The following is a 20,725-nucleotide window of genomic DNA, read 5'->3' as shown; positions in this document are numbered from 1 at the left end:
CATATAGTTGTTTAGTTAAAATTCACCATTACAATTCCAGAGAGATATTAGTGAAAGTAATTGTTAATTGATATACGTGCATATCACTTTTTGTATAACTAGTAGTTTGGTACAAATATATATATTATATATTATCAAAATAAGTTTTTTATTTAATTTTTATTATTATATGTTAAAATAATTTTGGTATTCATTTTTATTGTCTTTTTTTCTAAAAAAAGAAGAAGAGAAAAGAATATTTTTGAAAAAATAAACAAAAAATAAACAATAACGTGTTATTAATGCATGTGATCGGCGATCAGCTGAATTTTAATTGGTTAAATGTAGAAATGCGAAAATTAAAAAGCAGAAGTATTTTTTTTAAAATTTAAATCATACAAATTGTTTTTAAAGTTTAATTAGTAATTTAAAAGTTCTTTTTTTTTAATAAGAAAATTTGTAAAAATTTTTCTTAATACTGCTTAATTTTTAAATTAAAGCCTTAATACTAAATTAGCTAAATTAGAATTAAGAAAAATTTGTGAGAATTTTCTTTGATACTGCTTAATTTTTAAATTAAAGCTTTAATATTAAATTAGTTAAATTAGAATTAAGCAGTATTAAGAAAAATTCGCAAGAATTTTCCTTGATACTGCTTAATTTTTAAATTAAAGCCTTAATACTACTAAATTAGTTAAATTAGAATTAACATATGGACTGATTTATGGAATTAAGTTTTTATATTCAAAAAACTAACTTTATTAAGAAAATGCTAATACAATTTACATGAAAATGATAGATTCACACCGCTGATATAAATAAAATTGATTTGATTATATTATTTTTTGATTTTTTTAATAATATCATTAAAATTAAAAAATTTAAATATAATTGTCATGACAAAATATTGAATAACTTAACGTATATGTGTGCTAGACGAATGAATTTATATTCATTAGAAAGAGGTAATCAAGAGCTATCCATAAACCAAATATCACATAAATTGGATCACAAGTTGCTGAATAATTACGTTCAATATATTTATTTTTAACCTTTGACTTTGATCGTTAATATCTTCACATCTAGTAATTCGATTTGAATAATCTTTTTTCGTTCAGGTAGAGTAGATTCTGGGCTTTCATATGAATATAAATATATGTGTTTAGCATACATGTACGCCGAGATATTAACGATTTTGTTAATTGAATAAAACTCTGACACAAAAATTTTTAAAATTATAATTCTTACCAAAAGATGATCTTTACAGGTATTATTGGGCTCTTTTTACTTTACTTAACAAGTTTTTATTTGCCATTTCTGTTTTAAATTGAATAAATTAATAAAATCAATTTTAAAAAGTAATTAACAAGTAGAATAAAATTAGTATAGTAAAAAACAAAAAAAAACATCTCAAAAACTCTAAATCATAACTCACATTTTTATTTTGTATATATTTTTACTAAAAAAAAGAAGGAAATAAGGTTAAAAATAAATGAAAAAAGATTTTTCTTATTAATAAAAATTATTAATATTTGTTTTCTTACTTACTGATTAAAAAAAACCTGCTATATATGCCTATAAACTTTTCTAAGTCACCTAACAAAAATCTGATTGAAAAGTGATTGAAAAGTGATTGAAAAAGAAAGTAGTTGCCATTGTTATTTTTGAATAAACGTTAAAAAATTTTTTTTTATTTTTGATAGATTTAGATCATCTGATTATGTAACACATACAATTTAAGCTTGTGAAACATAATTCTTGTTAAAATGTGCAAATCTTTATGTTTGGCTAATTTCACGAATTGGCAGATATAAGCAGTATTAAGAAAAATTCGCAAGAATTTTCCTTGATACTGCTTAATTTTTAAATTAAAGTATTAATACTAAATTAGTTAAATTAGAATTAAGCACAATAAGTAGTATTAAGAAAAATTCGCAAGAATTTTCCTTGATACTACTTAATTTTTAAATTAAAGCCTTAATACTAAATTAGTTAAATTAGAATTAAGCAGTATTAAGAAAAATTCGCAAGAATTTTCCTTGATACTGCTTAATTTTTAAATTAAAGCCTTAATACTAAATTAGTTAAATTAGAATTAAGCAGTATTAAGAAAAATTCGCAAGAATTTTCCTTGATACTGCTTAATTTTTAAATTGAAACCTTAATACTAAATTAGTTAAATTAGAATTAAGCAGTATTAAGAAAAATTCGCAAGAATTTTCCTTGATACTGCTTAATTTTTAAATTAAAACCTTAATACTAAATTAGTTAAATTAGAATTAAGTAGTATTAAGAAAAAATTCATGAGAATTTTCCTTAATACTGCTTAATTTTTAAATTATAATTTATAAAAATGATTTATAATTGAGTTTTGAATTTAGTATTATCAATCGGACTTTGAACTTAAAAATTAAACAGTATTAACAAAAATTCTTGTGAATTTTTTAATAATTGTGATTTTACATCAGTGAGTTTTTGGGTAGTACATATTAGCAGATACTAGTATTGTTTGATGCTTTAAAGTGTAGAAAAACTTACTCTATCACACGTCAAATAAATAAAAATTGGCTGATTTTAGCTATATTTATCCGATTTGTGACTTTTTACAGCCGTATTACCAATTCTTAACCACATTTTTCAGTTTTTTCACTATACAAAAAAATTGTATATACATTATGAAATATATATTTTTATAAAAAATTATATTGTAATATTGAATTAAAATTTAAAAAATATTTTATTAAGCAATATTAAATAAAAAACTAATCTTAAATAATTAAATTTTAAACAAAATACATTAAGAATATAAATTTACTTGTAATTTAATGTAATACTCACAATTATAAAAAATTAATAACTCCACAAATATTAACTGTGCCTTCATTAAAATAAATATTCAAGTAGATTCTAAGCTGCTGAACAATTTTTAATTAATAAAAGAAGTCGATTTACTTTGGCTAAAGTGCTTAAAATACACTCTGAAGTAACAAAATAGAAAAAATAAAATTCGTAAATGAGTACCGTTGTGAAAATCGTGAATAACTCATCAAGTATTAACTGTACCTTCGTAAAAATTAATATCCAAGTAGATTTTGACCTGCTGAACAACTTTCAATTAATAAAAGAAGTCGATTTACTTTGACTAAAGTGCTCAAAATACGCTCTGAAGTGACAAAACGGAAAAAAATAAAATTCGTAAATGAGTACTGTTGTGAAAATCGTGAATAACTCATCAAGTATTAACTGTACCTTCGTAAAAATTAATATCCAAGTAGATTTTGACATGCTATACAACTTTCAATTAATAAAAGAAGTCGATTTACTTTGACTAAAGTGCTCAAAATACGCTCTGAAGTGACAAAACGGAAAAAAATAAAATTCGTAAATGAGTACTATTGTGAAAATCGTGAATAACTCATCAAGTATTAACTGTACCTTCGTGAAAATTAATATTCAAGTAGATTTTGACATGCTAAACAACTTTCAATTAATATAAGAAGTTGGTTTACTTTGGATAAAGTGCTCAAAATACGCTCTGAAGTGACAAAATAAAAAAAATAAAAGTCGTGAATGAGTACTGTTGTGAAAATTGTAAATAACTCATCAAGTATTAACTGTACCTTCGTGAAAATTAATATCCAAGTAGATTTTAACCTGCCGAACAACTTACAATTAATATAAGAAGTTGATTTACTTTGGCTAAAGATCTCAAAATACGTTCTGAAGGTAAAAAAATTTGTAACTTAATACTACTGTATAATATAAAAAATGTAAATAATTCCAAAAATATTAACTGTACTTTTATGATCTTAACAGTTTTAAACTTACTAAACTACTTTTAATTAAAAGAATAAGATTTACTTCAGCCAAAATGCTCAAACCATACTTTGAAATATATGTAAAAAAAATATAATATTTGTTTATATTTTAAATTATGAGTTATTTAATTTAAATGTATTTATATTTAAGAAAAAAAATATTTTAATTCTATTTTATAAAGTATTTAAAAAGTATTTTAGTAAAGTTTTTAAGGCAAAAAAATAATTATAACTGAAATAAAAAAAAAATCTAAGTTAATAAATAAATATTAAACCGTAATACATAATCACATGTTATATATTAAAATCGAAAAATCCTATTACAAATAACCAAAAATCGGCAATTTCATGTTAAAAATCAGAAATATTATATTAAAATCAAAAATATTTATTAAAATCGGAAATATTATATTAAAATTGCCAAAAAATCAGACAGCCATATTAAAAAGGGCAAAAATCTGATTTTTATTTATTTGACCTGTGTATATCTGTAGAAAATACGTTATAAACGTATGAATTTTAATATACTGTAGAATAATATGTATACCGTATCCTTTATTTACAATATTTTTGTGAACCGTATACAAAATACTGATATACAGTAGAAATGATATACGTTATAGACGTATGAATTTAATATACCGTATCACACAGTATGTTTACCGTATACTTTATTGTATTTTTTACTAAGCACATTTTGCGAACAGTATACATTATACTGATATGCCGTATGTAAAAATGCAAACTGTATCAAAAATACGTATATACAGTATAAAAACCGTATACATATTTTTTATAGGGCATGATAAGCTTTAAAGTTTTCATAGACCATCTTTTTAGAAATATAAGTTTAGTACAATATTTAAAAGAAATTTCAAAATTTTTTATAGTAAGAAAATTGTTAAAAAGTAAAACACGATAATAAAGTGTTAAAAAATTTAAGCGCGTCTGTGTAATTTTACATTATTTTATTCAATATGAATAGCTAATAAAAGTATTTATGTCTCTTAATATTTCCAAATCAGTTATTAATGAATGCGATATTATAATAAAAAGGAAAATTTAAATGATTTCATCATGAAATATGGAATTGCAAAATTAAATTAGCATGAGGATGAATGTAAAATTAATTTAAAAAATGATAAAAGTTTGCATATTTCTCTTTACAGTAATTTATAAATTCATTAGTGTAATAAAAGAAAGTTTAAATGCAATATTCAGTTTTGGTGAATTTCATCATAAAATATAATGTTGACAAATTTAAATTTACATAATTAATATGAGAACGAGTGTAAAATTAATCTAAAAAAATATTTAAAAAGATGGATCTTGAGATCGGCTGTGTATAGTAATACAATATCCCCCCTACACCTCATAAAATACCTATGGGTATAATTTAATTTTTAAATTGCTGAAATTGATATAGACCCAGGGTATTTTAGGCAGTGCTATACGGTACTAATAATTATTATACACCTGAACTTTGGTAGTCAACATGTCAACAGCCAAATAATTATATTCAAAAATTAGCTTTAAAGTTATTTGCTATTACTTCTTATCAAGCTGCATGTAAACAAGCCTTTTCAGTATTAAATTGGATGATAGCATATAGGAAAGCGGAGAATAAGGTGTTATATAATTTTTAATAATAATAATAATATAATTAATAATATTAATAATTTTATCTTTTTTAGATTAGATATTGATCGACTTCAATTTATGGTCCAGATGCATTTATACTATATCACTAGAGTTTCGATCCGTAGCGGTTTTATCCGGTTTTTATCTGGATACCGGCTCGGTTAATTTAGGCCGGGGCCACCAAAATTAATAAAAATTTATGGAATAATATTATTTTAATTCTGGCTGAAATTATAGTCCACTCAAAGCCGAAATTTGTATCCTTTTTTAATCATAATCCCACGTTAAAATATTTGAGGTTTTATCCGGATCGAAACACTATATATCACAAATGCAAAAACAGAGTTAAAATTTTCTAGTAGTAATTTAAGTAAAAATGAACTTGAAACTGCATTACAAACAAGAAATTACTGCGACTATAGTTAATAACAATGATTTTTTTATTGATGATAATGATGATGATACTGTTTTAGATGATGAAAATATTAATTTAAATGAAAATAATGATTTGATTATGGAAAATATTATAAAATTAGATAAATTTAATAAACTAAATGGGGATAATTCAAATTCAGATATTTTGAATCAACAACCTGATGAATCTGTAAATTATGAGAATTCAAATATTGATTTTAAAGCGATATTTGATGAGGAATCAGAAACAGATCAGTATGCAGTATGGTTTGAATATAAATGCATATATAATTAAGAAGATAAATTTTATTAGTTCTTATTTATCAATCCAAATATATATATTATTAATTTTTTTTATAATAAAGATTTATTTGGAAATTAATAAATAATTTATATTGACTAATTTTAATATTTATATTATATTCAACATGCAAAAATATTTTTTTTTTTATCTATCAGCTATTTAATATATTTCTAAATATAAATTAAAGAAATGCAAACATGTAAACATATATTATTTACTTTTCTTTTTTTTAGCATTTGAACTATACATAAACATATTTTTTCTTTTTCTTTACTATTTTTTGATTATGTCTAAAGTCAACCTACTTATTCTTTCAGATATTAAAACAATATTTGATGATAAAATAATATTTGAAAATGAATTTCTAAAATTATTAGTAAATGACCAGGTATTTTTATTGTTATCACATTTTTTTGATAAATTTAAATAATTTCTAAAACTAACAGATGTTTAATAAAAATGCCATTATTTATTTAGCCTTTCCTATTGAATATCCAAAAATTTCACTACAAAAAGTAGCTATAATTTTCAATGTTTTAGGTTGGTTAAACCTGATGGCATATTTTAATAATATAAATATTTGTAATTATTTTAAATAAATAACTTTTAAGTATTAAAAATCTTATTTATTTTAATATACAATTAGTTTTATATTCTAATAATTCTATTTATGGGTTAGAAGAATCTATTACAATTAAAGATTATCCTTTTTTTTGAAATATCTGTAAAAAAAAATATATGAAAGTACTAAGAAATCAAGAATTGTTCTTTTGCTGATGCTGACTTTTTTAAAGAGTAATATAATGAAGTTAATATGGAATTTAAGGTTTTTATTAAATTAAATCAATATCATAAGAAAAATAATAAAAGAACTAAAACATATATGTAAGTTTGCAATTGTTTGATTATTTACCAATTTATTTATTTATTATTATTAATAAATAATTCTTTAAATATTAAATTTTTCTTGCTGCTCAGTCATTAATTTGTAAATATAAAACTAACAATCAACTTTGTAATGGTCAGGCAAAATTAAGAAAAATAGTTAAAAACACAGTGTTACTAGCATCTGCCACATACTAATAAATACAACTTTATTTACTCATTACACTTGGTTTAGATTTTATTTTTTATAATTCAAAATTTCAAACTGTGATAATTTCTCTTTATATATTTTATTCATTAATATTTTATAACATTATTTTATTTCATTTCTTTATTTCAAATATTAAATTTTATTAATTTTCAAATATTTTTCAATATAAAACTATATTGATAACTTTCTATTAACAACTAATATAATTATTAATTTTTCTTTTTCTTTTCCTAAATCTCCATTAATATTCTTAATTCCAATACGAAAATTGGTAAAATTTAACTAAGGCCAAAACTTCTCTTGGTATTATATTATTTTATTGATACAATGATAATCTATTTATAATTAAATTAATAATAATTAATCTAATAATATTAATATAAATAATTATAAATAATTAAATTATAAATAAATATTACTATAAATAATTATTATACAATTATAATGTTATATCTTCTAATTATCTTGATTAAACATTCTTTTTTCAGTTAAATATTTAAGTAGTATAAAAATACCAGTTTTGGCTCAATAGGTAAAATACTTATTTTATATCATTATATATTTATATATTTTTTCCTACTTACTTATTTTATATTATTATATATTTACAGTATTCCATTTATATACTATTAACCTATACCAAAAAACTGTCTAAATCATCTAATATCATTCTAAAATACCACATAAAAATCTCTCAGAAAAATGCCAATTTCACCAAATTGCCCAATTTATTATGATAAAGTATATTTTCATACTCAAAAAACCCTTTATACCATGTGAGAAAGTAAAAAAAAACATATTTGCAAAATAAACTCCTATAGCCTTTCAGAGGGTATTTGCCAATAACAAAATTAACCTTTCCAAAAAATGCCTCCAAAAGGAGTAAAAGGTAAATATAATCATAAAATTTAATATTCAAAATTAAGTTAAATTCAGAAATTAAATCACTCAATAATAAGTTAATTGCTGATTCGCCACTTAGCGATATAAAATGATCAGCAATCTATAATTAATCTTGTCAGACATTTTTATATTAAATACTATTGCTTTTAAATGGTATTTGCACAAGTTTGAAAATGTTTTATTGTAATATAAATGCCCTAAAAATACATTAAAAAAGGTGTTACATTACTTAGGTATAGTTTTATAAAACTGGTAATACTAAAACATTGCCAAAAAAAAAAAAAATTTTTTAATTTCTTTTCTTTTTAGTTAATCTAAGCAAGAATTATACATGCCACCCAAATTATTTTGGATTGCCGTAATTATAAGTAAAATCCAAATTCAATTATGGCATCCCAAATTATTTTGGCACTTTACATAGTAAATTATATATAAACCGAATGAATTATGGCATCCCAAATTATAATTATGGCATCCCAAAATAATTTGAGCAGCATGTATAGCAAGAATATACCATATATTATATAATAGTACAAAAAAACCTTGTAAAATTTGCATAATTCATGAATAATTAGTGTAAAATTACCTAAAATATGAGCTGGAATGGTGACTTCCTCCAAAGTAAACTCTTTAAATTTTATAGCAAACAAAAAAAAATTTTTTTTTGTGACATATTTACGTTTTGCATTATTGATTGGTAAAGTATGGTTACATTAAGCATGACTTATGTAGGACAAAATCGGAGTTGAAATATGCTGATTGACGTTATTCATATAAGAACTTGTGACAGATCTACTAATCAATTTTGTATCGTTGAGTGGCGGATTGGCAATTAAGTATTCTTTAATTAAATTTTTAAGATTCACACCTTTTGATAGTTTTGAAATGTGGAATATTATATTTAACAACAAAACAATGAAATTTAAAAATAATAATAATAGTTATCTTAATAATTTTAGAAACTTAATGAAAACTGTTTGTTTTCATAAAACAAAGGACATGAAATTCAATAGACATCCTATAGTACTATGTCTTCCTTCCATTAATTTCTATATTCATAAAATTAAGATGAATGAAAAAAAGATTTATGATAAAATGTTTAGCATTCCTCAACAATGTGCCAGAAACCCCAAACCTATCTTCTAACCTTTCTCAAATGCTACTACAATCTACAAGGTTAGAGTCAACTGCAATGTATTCAAGGGTCTGTCAAATTGGTAGACCATCTTATGGTAGTTAATACCCTGCTGATATCATTATAACCCCCAAGGGCTACCTAGGTACCAAGATGCTATAGGACCCATATTTGAAGTATTTTGCAACAGCACCCCTTACACCAAACCACCAGATTAGATGATTCGCCATACCTACCAATGATCTCATATATCACCTCACCATCGGTAAGCATCTTTCCAGCTTCCCTTATAGGTATGGGATCTTCAACGCAGTTGGTGGCTGCACACGCAGTAATATATGGATCAAACCTGCGTCGTCAGATCAATAGGAAGTGTAGACACCTTAGAGTCCTTAGACCATTACACTAGGGGTGCAAAAATTTGCATATACAGTAACAGTCATCGGAAATGTCACATGTAGATCATTTTTCATTGTATAAAACTGTGTATAATTATTGCGTAATAGTATCACGCTGAAGCTGTAAAAAACACTTCGTAGTTCGTATCAATAAAATAAAAAAATACATAACCATTAAAAAAAAAATGCCAAAATGGTCATTAAGTTCTGACTTTTCTTTTAACCATAATCCTTCTTCAGTGTGGTCTTACGGCTCAAAGCCTGCTGGCTATCACGTAACCGGAATGTTCAGCTTATTTACACACTTAGATCTGGATCCATATAAACATGAAGTAGTCGCCTGGTTTGGGAAGGATTCCAGTTGGGGACCTCACGCTCTAGGTGTTTATTATAACACAAAACCAACAAATGTTTCCTTAGGCTCTGATACAGAATTTATTGCTAACGGTGTGGCCATGCATCCAGACTACAATGGTAGTTTCTCTGTGGTGAGATTCGCTGCACCAAAGGATGGAAATTATGTCCTAGACGTAATTTTTACACATATTGAAAATTGTGCACAACATTCTGGAGTTTATATAATATATAATAACGTAACGCTTTGGGAAATAGACCTAAACGGTCCCAATGATTCAAAATCGTTCAAAACAATTGATAGTGGGATTCCTATAAGAGCAAATGAGCATATCGATTTCATTATAGGCGTAGGTCTAGATAATAGTTTCGTTTGCGATATGACTCTTGCTCAATTGGATATTCATTTGTTAGAAAATCAAACAGAATTTCCCATAATTGCTGGATCAATCGGATTCGGATTTATACTAGGTATTATTATTAGTGCTATTTTGTTTCATATCTATTACCGATATCGTGAGAATAGACGAAATGTTAATGTCGGTTATCAGGCTATCAACTAAGTGCGAATTGCGAGTTTAAGATGATTTCTTTTCTATTTATTTTATCTTTTAAAAAATTATACATTTTATTAAAAATTGTTAATTGATCTGTATTATAGTTTAATGTAAATTTCCAAATGTATGCATACGGTTATAAAATAAAGCATTTATACTAAATTACGTGTAAAAAATGTGTGATCATGCGTTTTCGCTTAAGCCTACATTATTCTGATAGTTTGGTATATCTTATTTACCTCAATGTTAATTGACCAATCAGATCAACTAAAGGTTAGCAATATAATGATAATTTATAAACAGGGATATAATATACAATTGAAAAAGACAATCAGGGATATTCAAATATTCGATGATGGTCGTATTATCTTTGCAACAAACCTAATCGCAGTCTTAGAGCGTGATCATATGACTACATTATTCTATTAATAATTGCAGAAGCCAAATTAAAAATATTGAAGCAGAAACTTTGAAGCATGGGAACACCAGGACACCGGATAATTATAGTTGAGGTCATATCCGACTATGTTTTAAACTTTATACATTATTTATATTATAATTTTATAAAATAGAAAAAATTTATTTCTCACCCCCCCTGAATTTAATATAATATAAAAATGACCTAGCTGAAATAAATATAAACAACGCGAACGCAGCAGTCACGTGTACGGTGACGGTTAGGCATCACACCTTCCCGAGGTGGTGTGGTAAAGATCATTCCCGAAAAATTATGTAACATTAATTCGCCTTTAAACCGTATTAATCATTTTTTACTGATAAATTTACTTTTTTGTCTATTACGTCTAATTTCCTTAGACTTCTCTGAAACTTTTTCTCGCTTTTACAGAATCGACATGCAACTTTCACTTAATTGTTTGATTTCAGAACAATCTCCGGATGATATTTTCAATGTGCTTATTGGCGAATATTTCACCAACAATGAAAATATCAGGGCCAATCTTAATAATATGACCGTTGCAAACTTTAAAAACACTCTTTTTGACCAAAAAGAAATTAAAGAAGCTAAAATAACCAAAATGAATATTTGAAAGTCGAACTCGAGTCTTATGAAGTTAATGAACTTTTTTACCGAAGATATTATAAATCATGAAAAGAGTAAGAAGATGGAACTTAAGTTGAATTCCAATGAATATTATAATGACAAAGACAAAAAACCTAAGATCGAGTGCCTTCATATCTTTATAGTCCTTACCTCCACTGGCTCCACTGGCTCCACTGGTAAGTGTTTCCCGATGGTTTACCTCTCGAACAAGAATCATTTCAAATAATATCGAATATCCAAATTTACTCATTTATTTCTATTATGCAGGACTTTCATTAAAATCAACTGCTGATGCAATAAGCGAAGCTGAAAGACTATTTTGATTTATATTCTCAGGACCTAGAAAACGTTGCAAAAAACGCGTACGAACCGTATTCATATTTTGAGGCACTAGAAAAAATTGTTACAAAAAATTCATTGATGAAAAGATTCCGGTTGTCAACAAAGAACCTAATTTGTTTATGTATAATCTTCCTGATCAGAATGAAAAAGGAAATGAAAATCTAGAAAACAGTAACAAAACTGTTATTCTGGGAACCACTGGTTGTGGCAAAACTCGCTTATGTTTTGAAGCTTTAAGCCAGAATTATGGCCTATACTTAGTTGCTTCACCATATAGTGTTGGCTCTGTTGACTTCCCAAAGAAGCAGAAAGCATTGCGGAGCGGGCAGTAATGAGTTGCATTGTTGGACGCCTGCTCTTGCTTAAACATCTCTTTAAGGTAGCTGGACAACATAACACTATAATGGTGCCTAAATCTTGGCTAATCCTTCAGCTCAGTCACTTCATCATTAGAGAGCTATATTTAATATTTCGAGATGGGGAAGGTCTTGTGAAACTATTTTGATGGATATTAGAAACGAATTTACGAAGTTCTTTCCAATTGTATATGATGAGGCTCAATTTCACACCACTTACTTACCACAAACATTCCCCTCTGTACATTATTATAAAGATAGGTCAAGACCGTTTTTCTCCGTAGTGGTTCGGTGTTTATCAAATTTAAGTAATTCATTTGCAGGAGCATTCGTTTGCATAACTGGATCTGGCCTATCATTATTGCGAGCAAAAGATAAAATATCTGGAGGAATCACAGTAAGTTAATTCTGCCGTCCCAGTGACTTGGAATAACTTAATTGATTTTTCTATTATCTATAGTGTTCCAACCTTTAATCATTTTGGTTGAATTGATATCTCTGATAAATTACTCGAACTGGTGACGAGAATATTTCCTCTAGAAGAAAAACATGCTTTACGTCTCCTCCTCTTCGAAAAAATCACGTACGCACTTCGGTTTATCGAGGTATCTACCGACTAGAAGTACTGCATTACGTGCGATTAAATGGTTAAAGGTAATGTCTCATGACGATTTGCTGAATTAATCCTTTTCAGTTCTTACAATTAGTTTCTTAACAGGGTCGCTATCGTTGGTCGTGGACATGGATACATTTTCTCATTAAGTCTGAGAATTTCGATCCTGAAAAACAGCTAAAAGAGCTCATTACTAAATTACAACCAGTGCTGATAGTTTACCAAGAAATATTTACACGGGGTTTGAAAATTAGCAAAAACATCCTTCCGAGCGACCTCCTTATGTTAAAAATGTTTCCACATTGGAATTAATAAAAAGAGCCATTATTTTATATTCTATGACAGGAAGACCAATAACGTTTACCAGTACAGTTGAGATGGATATTATGAATTTGGGTTTCGCCCACATCAAAAACATTCAACAATTTTCAAGCATCATTGACGAGCCTCTTGTAATTTAAGCTACTTTGAAAGCCGTTCGAATGACATTTGGTTCCAGATGATGTCACAATTCAATTTAGTGTGTTGTAAATTTTTTGCGCAAGTGTCTCTTTGAAAGCAATAAGTCTTTATCTGAAAGTAAAATGTTTGATGTAAAAGTGAAAATAGGAGATAAGGAGAGAATTAATAAATTCGGGTACCTTCCTGACGATTTTAATAGACCACCTTGGCTGTTACCAAATGGTGTTAAATGTATGGGCCGGACAGCTGTAGAAACTCGAAATGGGAGAAAACCGTGAAAGTTCCTGAAAATTTTTGCCCAATATGTATCCCACCAAATACGGCGGGACCCGATATTTTGGTTGCATTTCACTTTCCGATAGCAGATGAAGTGCCGTTGTATGAAGATGATGACATTAAGGTTGGTTGCTGTAAGTAACGATTATTATATATCGAATTACAACCTTTAGTGGTTGTAATATTATAAACGTAAGTTGTAAATTGGCTGTAAATACTACGCTATTGTGGTTAGCTAAAAGATGGTAATTTTGATTTACAACCATTATACTTTTGGACTTACAACTATTTACGGAGACCAACACTAGATGACATGTCGTTGGATGAAAGAGATGATATGCCGTTAGATGATATGCTGTTGGATGAAGAAGATTATAATGAGGAAGACCGGAAATCCTATATTCTTAACGTTCAGGCCAAGTTAAGAAAAACTTACGTATTAAAACAATCATTTAAAACTGTTGAACCAGATCAGATGTTTACAGATAAGAATTATAATTCTAATCCTCCTGGAGCTAATTCTGAGTTACATAAAATCTACAAAGAGCAGAACTGGATTGATCGTAATATAAAGATGATTGTTATTTATTCTTGTAATTCCTAAGAGAAAAAGTCAATACCAGAAAACACTTGGATCAAAAAGTAAATCAGCGATACCAAGAGTAATTATTGACATGGAGAATGCAAGCATATTACCAAGAGTGGATTAAAGATTGGGATTGTAGTGATATTGAGGATGAATAATTTAGCATTAATGTAAATAATGAGAAAGCAAAAAATTTGTATCTAATGAAATAATGCATTAATAAAGTTTCAGTCACATTTTTAGGCCCATGATTTTTTATAAAATATACATTATGGTAACACAGGTGACATATTATATAGGTGACAAATAGAGATCAGTTAGGCATCACACCTTTCCGAATTCCCTGGATGGTAAATGGTAATTATTGACATATAACAAGTTTAAAAAAATATATTTCATGCGTACACTCCCACACCAAAAGTTTAGGACCACCCAATAAATTTAAAAAAATGGGTTTCTTTAACCAATATTTTTTTTTTTTTTTTCTCTTTGTAAAGGTGCGATCATGTTTATTGATAATTATGTTAAAGTAATACAATATATTTACAAAAGTAAAATAAAATAAAGTATTCTAAATAATTGATTTTAAACATTATCAATATACTGCCCCTTCCGAAGGAAAAGACCGTCCTGTCACCTTGAGATTAAAGGTGACTCATCATGATAAATCTAAAAATTTGACCAATGATCTCCCCATATAAACTGTATTTTTCTTTCTAATTAATGTTAGTTACACGTAAATACTGTCAGGTGTAGAATGATACAAGGGAAAAATATAAGGTTAGTTCTATCTAAAAGATAAAAAGAAAAAGTAAAATATTGCACAAAACACCCTTTAAGAGCATGCTCTTAATAACTAATTCTAACTAACTAGAAACGGTTATTACGATTATCATGTTTAGAACTTTAGATTGATGTTTTACTTCTTTACTAAGCTTTTCCAATGTATAATGATTCGTTATACCACTGATCTATTAAATTCATGTCGTATTCGATATCATCTCTGCTGCATTTATATCTATAATCTGCAGCTTCTGTAAACGTTAATTTACAATTAATAAATATATGATACATCATATCATAATCTTCCTTTGTTGCAACCCTTTTTTTGGCAGTGTATCTTCTTTAAACGCTTGTATTATAGCGAAGTCATCTTCATCAAAAGTATGATTGAGAAAGATATCTTCTGTCAACTCATTATATGCACAATGACTATTCACTTCACTATATAAAAGTGCAAGATTACTCATGATGTGATGGTCTAGAATTAGTAATTACTTCACCATTATTAAGAAACATCTACTTTTCCATGTTATTTTTCAGGCCTCTAATTCTGCATTTAGTGAATAACTCCATTTTTTTAGTCTCAGAGGTCAATTCTGTTTCTTTATAATCTCTATAAATCACGCAGTAATTAACCAATTACTTACACTTAGCACTAGGTCGTTCATAAGACTTTCTACCTTCAAAGGCTAGTTATTTCGTATAACTAATACCTTTCTGAGCTGAAAAAATCTGTTTCGTTAGCTTGTGAGATTTCTCTTTAAAAATTGTTTTATCTAATGGAATCTTAGGTGGCTTTTGTATTACCTCCTTCTTATGCTTCCAACATACTTTTCTGTTTTGTGAATAAAGTTGCCTGCCGAAACTCTACAGGCCATTGTCGAAATATTGAAACTAAAACCTGTTAAAATGCCAAAATGCCAAAATAGTTTCGACATGTCGAAATTGTCAAAACCTAAAAATATTACGTTTCACATAATAACTTGGCATCTAATGATTGTAGAAAGATGTACCATAGCTCGTTGGAATTGTCTCATAATGACAAGTCGAATGGTGGTTAAATTATCTTTTTACTTTGCTAAAGTTTTTACGGCCAAGTCTCCCTCTACTTCTTATGAAGCATCATCAGACAAGTATTCTATCATTCCCAAGGGGTAACCATATCACTGAGTACTTATTTTTCCTCAAACAAACAGCACCATATATGAGGATATCTTCCATCGGGCCACATTTAAGGCTTATCTGAAGCTGGGAATACACCTAAATTATCTTTTTACAATCACTAGATGCCAAGATATTAAGCAAAACGTCAAAAATCAGCATTTTGTATTTTACGATACTGCACCGTTTGACATTTCACTTAATAATTTGGCATTCAATGATCGTAGAAAGATGCACTATAGCTCATTGGAATCATCTCATAATAACGAGTCGAATGGTGGTTAGATCATTTTACTATGATTACTGGATGCCGAGATATTGTGCAAAACGTCAAAAATCGGCATTTTGTATTTTGCGATATTGCGCCATTTGATGTTTCATATAATAACTCAGCATCCAATGATCATAGAAAGATGCATCATAGCACCATAGCTCGTTGGAATCATCTCATAATGATAAGTCGAATGGTGGTTAGACGTCTTTCTACGATTACTGGATGCTGAGATATTTAACGAAACGTTAAAAATCAGCATTTTATATTTTGTGATATTGCGCCATTTGACGTTTCACCTATTATTTCAGCATCCAGTGATCGTAAAAAGATGATTTAACCACCATTCAACTTGTCATTATGAGATGATTCCAACGAGCTATGGTGCATCATTCTACTATGCAAGCAGTCCTATGACTTTATCTTTTATTTATATTTTAAAATCGAAAATTTACAAAAGGATCGAACAATATTACAAAAATAAGAAAATAAAAATAATAAAAAATAAAAAGAGTAGCTTCACGACTCATACAAGTAAAGAAATCTAAACTAAAATAAAGTTAAAGAAGGAAAACTAAACTATTACAGAATCGCATATTTCAACTTTACTCGAAAACCAGTATGAGTTAACTATCCAACATCTTAAAATCCAGTCCATTACTAGAGAGAAATCCTAAGGGGTTGAACTGTTAAGCGGCGCAGAAAATCCAAGTGCGAAATCTAAGATCCACCTCGAATTATTGAAGAGGATATCCAGGAAAACCAGGAATCCTGAGAGACTGTCGCCAAAGAAGAGCTAAAAGTGGTAAGAGGAGATGAAGGAGAAAGAGAGGAAGAAGAAGAGTGATAATTTGCGAAATCAGAATTTTGTGAATTCAGCCATAGATGAAAGAATACATTACGAGGCATCCAAATATCCCAATATAATTGTTCGTGAAGATTAGATAAATGTGAAGTTAAAACTTCAAAAATTTTCTTTTTAGGAAAATGTTTACAAAGATATTGCACTAAATCAACAGGAAAAAGTCCGTGTGTTAGCCAAAGACAAGACGGCGAAGGTGTAGAAAAATCCCAACAGTCAAGAGTGGAAAATTCCAGTAGAAAATGATCTGAAAGAGAAGCAAGTTCAGAGAAACTAGTAATACAAGCATTATGAAAAGAAAGTATAAGTTTGTAATAAATCGATCTAGAGCTGGTATCAGGAATAATGTAGGGACAAGTCCAAAGATGATTTATGTCTTCAGGAGCTGAATGGCGAAGAGAATATAACCAATCGGAAGGATAAAGGGAAGGTTTGCGTTTCTGAAGGGCAGTTAAAGTAGGTAACATATCCAATAAAATTTTAAGTCAGAACGCAAGAAGTCCTTTTTGTCCATTGTGATGTGTAGTAAAAACTTTTGAATGAGATAACCAAAAGAGAATACCCTCCCAGTCAAAATATTTGACTGGAGCAAGATGAGAGAAGCAAGAAAGGGAACAGAAATTTAAAAAATTCCTGGCCTCATAAATAGATTTAAAAAAGTGGCGAATATTTTCATCAACCGGAAAAGAGTCATATAAAATGATACATGGAGCAAAAAAGTGGCAAATATTTTCATTAACCAGAAGAGAGTCATATAAAATGATACATAGAGCATTTAACAGGGCCATTGGAGTCATTGTCAGTTGAGGTGAGTGAAAAGCTTCTTTGGCCAAAAAGTCCACTTGTATATTGTACATATCATCAGTATGTGCGGAGACTTTCTGGAGAGTAATTGACAAATGTTTGTTATGAATTTGGTGTCTAATAGAAAGCCAAAGTAAATGGTTAGGTTGACGCAAAAGCTTAGGCAAGAAAGATGTCTCAACAAATTGATTCCAAATTGAAATCAAGGAAGCACAATCAATGTTAACAACAGAGGAGATAGGGTCTTAAGCGCTGACTGGAGGGTAAATGTTTCAGAACGTAGGGCAGAAGGGTAAGTTGATGGAATAACATCTGAAGAAGATTCTAAAATAAGATTATCATCATCGAGGGCGAGCCAAGCAGAGGACATAAAGGGAGATTTTCCAGAAATCGAATCAAGAAAGGATCCATCGGTATATAAATTGCATGTTGAACAAGGAAGGACAATTGGGATATCATCTATGTCATCCAAAGATGGGGGAGTAATGTTGCTACTTGAAGGAGAATTAAAATAAACCATGGCTAAAAAAGAAGTATAAGCTAAGGAAGTTAACAATTTAATAGGTCATCCTGTGGCAAAAACTTTGGCATTCTTGGTAGGATAGGCGATAGTATCAATCAATTGAATCTGGAGAAAACAATGTTCACTAGTACAACGTCATTTAATAGCAGAAAGTGTTGCATATTTAGGAATATGGTGGGAACATCCAGAACAAGGGCGAAATGAGGTAGAATCAGGGCCAGCGGTGGGAAGCCAATAAGATATTATAGCTAGTCATTTTTTTGAATACGTTATGCATACACGACCAACAAGTAAAGTTTGGGTAGTGCGATCCTAAGAAAGGATCCATAATGGGCGATATTGTCCATCAGGAACTGTATTGTCTAATAAGAGAGGAAAAACTATCACAAAAGAAGGATTAATAATAAATGAAGAAGAAAAAAGAGAAATGAAATTAAAAGAAGACAAAATATTATCAGACAAAAATGTAAACCAAGCAGGAATCCGTCCTTTTTTTCCCACAATTCCCAAATATCAAAGATCAGGCCATGGTAGAAGAAATTTTCTACAGGGTGATGAGAGTTGTGCTAATAAAAAAGATTAAGATTCTTCTACAGTCTCCAACTAGTTTGAAATAAACGTTGTGGGATAATAGATCGGAGAGGTTTAGCCAGACGTAGATCTCGCTTCAGAGGTCGGAAGGAGAGAGACCACGTGATATTCAATCAAGAAAAGAAGAATAAAGAATTAAATAAGGAATGGGAACGGAGAGAAAGAATCTGGGACCAGGGTATCAGGTCGATAGCAGAAGGACAACTTTCAACACCCATATATCCTTGAAGATAAGAAATGGCATAATTGGCAAAATCCTGAAAATCAGGGTGAGTAAAAATCTTTTGCCAAGAAGCAACATGGAAAGACAAAAAATGACAAAAGGTATGTTGAATAGAAAAGGGTATTTTCAAATATAAAAGTGCCAAAGGAGTAGTAGAGGCCAAACCAGCTTTCCTCTTAATAATCGAAAGCATCAGAGAAATAATAGATTGGATGATGGATTCAGAAAATAAAGAAGTTTGTAAATGAAATTCCAATCGCGGAAGAAGGATAGCATTATACAAATAAGCAACATGTTGAGCCAATAATTTTTTAGGTGCAAGAAGAGCAGCCATATCTTTGACCATAGAACGAGCTTGTTTAAGCACAAATTGCGAAGAAGCAGAAAGCGAAAACCAAACTTCAAGGAATCGAAAGGAAGTATTAAGAGTTAAAGAAGTGAGAGTAAATGTATTATCATCAATTAAAGGAGAAGGGGAAAGTCCAAAGAAAATCACAGAAGATGGATTAGAAGAGGAAAGTAAAACATATTTAGCAGAATTGGCTTGAACATTATTAAGAGTATAAAATTCTGCGGTAATAGATAATCGGTCTTCAATGCCAGATTTTGAAGACGCTATTAAAGTAGAGTCATCCATAAATGTGAGGTGTGACACTGGTAATGAATGTTGTTCAAATTCCATAGGTGAACCGTCCTGAAGAGCAGAAGATTTCAAAAAGAAAGGATCTGACGCCTCTTGATTTAGCACGGTGAGCAAAGGATCTAAATAGACCACCCATAAAAGAGGGGAAATGATTTCTCCTTGGTCAATACCAACACGTACTCTATACCTAGGAGTATCACTATAACAAGTAATAATTTTATTGTTTCGTCTAGTAAATAGATTAAGTATAAAGCGCACTAAAAGCACAGGAAATTGTAATCTCTTTAGAGCTAATTTAAGCATATTAAGATCCATAGAATCAAAATCCTGAGAAACGATCTACAGTTCTTGGTCATCAGAAGATTCGTATTTGTGTTGATGGATAATAGCATCCAACATTTTGATAGGCACATCCGTAGATCTACCAGGCAATCCAGCAAAATTATGTCCTTAGAGAATTTTGTTGTCAGCAAGCAAACGAGAAAGGCGATTAGTAACTACCTTAACAATATATTTGCGAACAGTTTCTAAAAGTGTAATAGGATGAGTATTTTTAAGTTGAGCATT

At 28.6% G+C, this 20,725-nt stretch overlaps 6 protein-coding genes across 6 annotated transcripts; 5 read left to right on the top strand and 1 right to left on the bottom strand.

Moving 5' to 3' along the window:
* Positions 1 to 2,886: 2,886 nt before the first annotated feature.
* OCT59_009672 (uncharacterized protein) lies at positions 2,887 to 3,863 on the bottom strand (the record flags this gene model as incomplete). Its single annotated transcript, XM_066132517.1, has 7 exons — positions 2,887 to 2,957; positions 3,043 to 3,076; positions 3,123 to 3,142; positions 3,229 to 3,265; positions 3,489 to 3,514; positions 3,600 to 3,633; positions 3,861 to 3,863. The coding sequence occupies 7 exons, from the start codon at positions 3,861 to 3,863 to the stop codon at positions 2,887 to 2,889; spliced, it is 225 nt and encodes a 74-aa protein (XP_066000157.1).
* A 1,951-nt stretch (positions 3,864 to 5,814) lies between these two features.
* Positions 5,815 to 6,147, top strand: OCT59_009671 (uncharacterized protein; the record flags this gene model as incomplete). The annotated part of the gene is made up of 1 exon (XM_025328409.1): positions 5,815 to 6,147. The coding sequence occupies one exon, from the start codon at positions 5,815 to 5,817 to the stop codon at positions 6,145 to 6,147; it is 333 nt and encodes a 110-aa protein (XP_025166832.1).
* A 3,651-nt stretch (positions 6,148 to 9,798) lies between these two features.
* OCT59_009670 (uncharacterized protein) lies at positions 9,799 to 10,766 on the top strand. Its single transcript, XM_025322196.2, has one exon. It carries the CDS (start codon positions 9,874 to 9,876, stop codon positions 10,603 to 10,605), a length of 732 nt encoding a protein of 243 aa, XP_025166833.1. The 5' UTR covers positions 9,799 to 9,873; the 3' UTR covers positions 10,606 to 10,766.
* A 687-nt stretch (positions 10,767 to 11,453) lies between these two features.
* On the top strand, positions 11,454 to 11,985 carry OCT59_009669 (uncharacterized protein; the record flags this gene model as incomplete). Its single annotated transcript, XM_066132516.1, has 4 exons — positions 11,454 to 11,510; positions 11,652 to 11,715; positions 11,806 to 11,838; positions 11,930 to 11,985. 4 exons carry the CDS (start codon positions 11,454 to 11,456, stop codon positions 11,983 to 11,985), a joined length of 210 nt encoding a protein of 69 aa, XP_066000156.1.
* A 138-nt stretch (positions 11,986 to 12,123) lies between these two features.
* Positions 12,124 to 12,835, top strand: OCT59_009668 (uncharacterized protein; the record flags this gene model as incomplete). The annotated part of the gene is made up of 3 exons (XM_066132515.1): positions 12,124 to 12,332; positions 12,520 to 12,757; positions 12,821 to 12,835. The coding sequence occupies 3 exons, from the start codon at positions 12,124 to 12,126 to the stop codon at positions 12,833 to 12,835; spliced, it is 462 nt and encodes a 153-aa protein (XP_066000155.1).
* A 74-nt stretch (positions 12,836 to 12,909) lies between these two features.
* On the top strand, positions 12,910 to 14,315 carry OCT59_009667 (uncharacterized protein; the record flags this gene model as incomplete). Its single annotated transcript, XM_066132514.1, has 6 exons — positions 12,910 to 13,014; positions 13,079 to 13,214; positions 13,473 to 13,493; positions 13,574 to 13,666; positions 13,798 to 13,835; positions 13,947 to 14,315. 6 exons carry the CDS (start codon positions 12,910 to 12,912, stop codon positions 14,313 to 14,315), a joined length of 762 nt encoding a protein of 253 aa, XP_066000154.1.
* Between the last annotated feature and the right edge of the window lie 6,410 nt (positions 14,316 to 20,725).

The sequence above is a fragment of the Rhizophagus irregularis genome, chromosome 18, assembly GCF_026210795.1.
Source record: "Rhizophagus irregularis chromosome 18, complete sequence".
Classification (NCBI taxonomy): domain Eukaryota; kingdom Fungi; phylum Glomeromycota; class Glomeromycetes; order Glomerales; family Glomeraceae; genus Rhizophagus; species Rhizophagus irregularis.
Note: the sequence above shows the minus strand (reverse complement) of the source record. Positions and strands in the feature narration are given on the sequence as shown.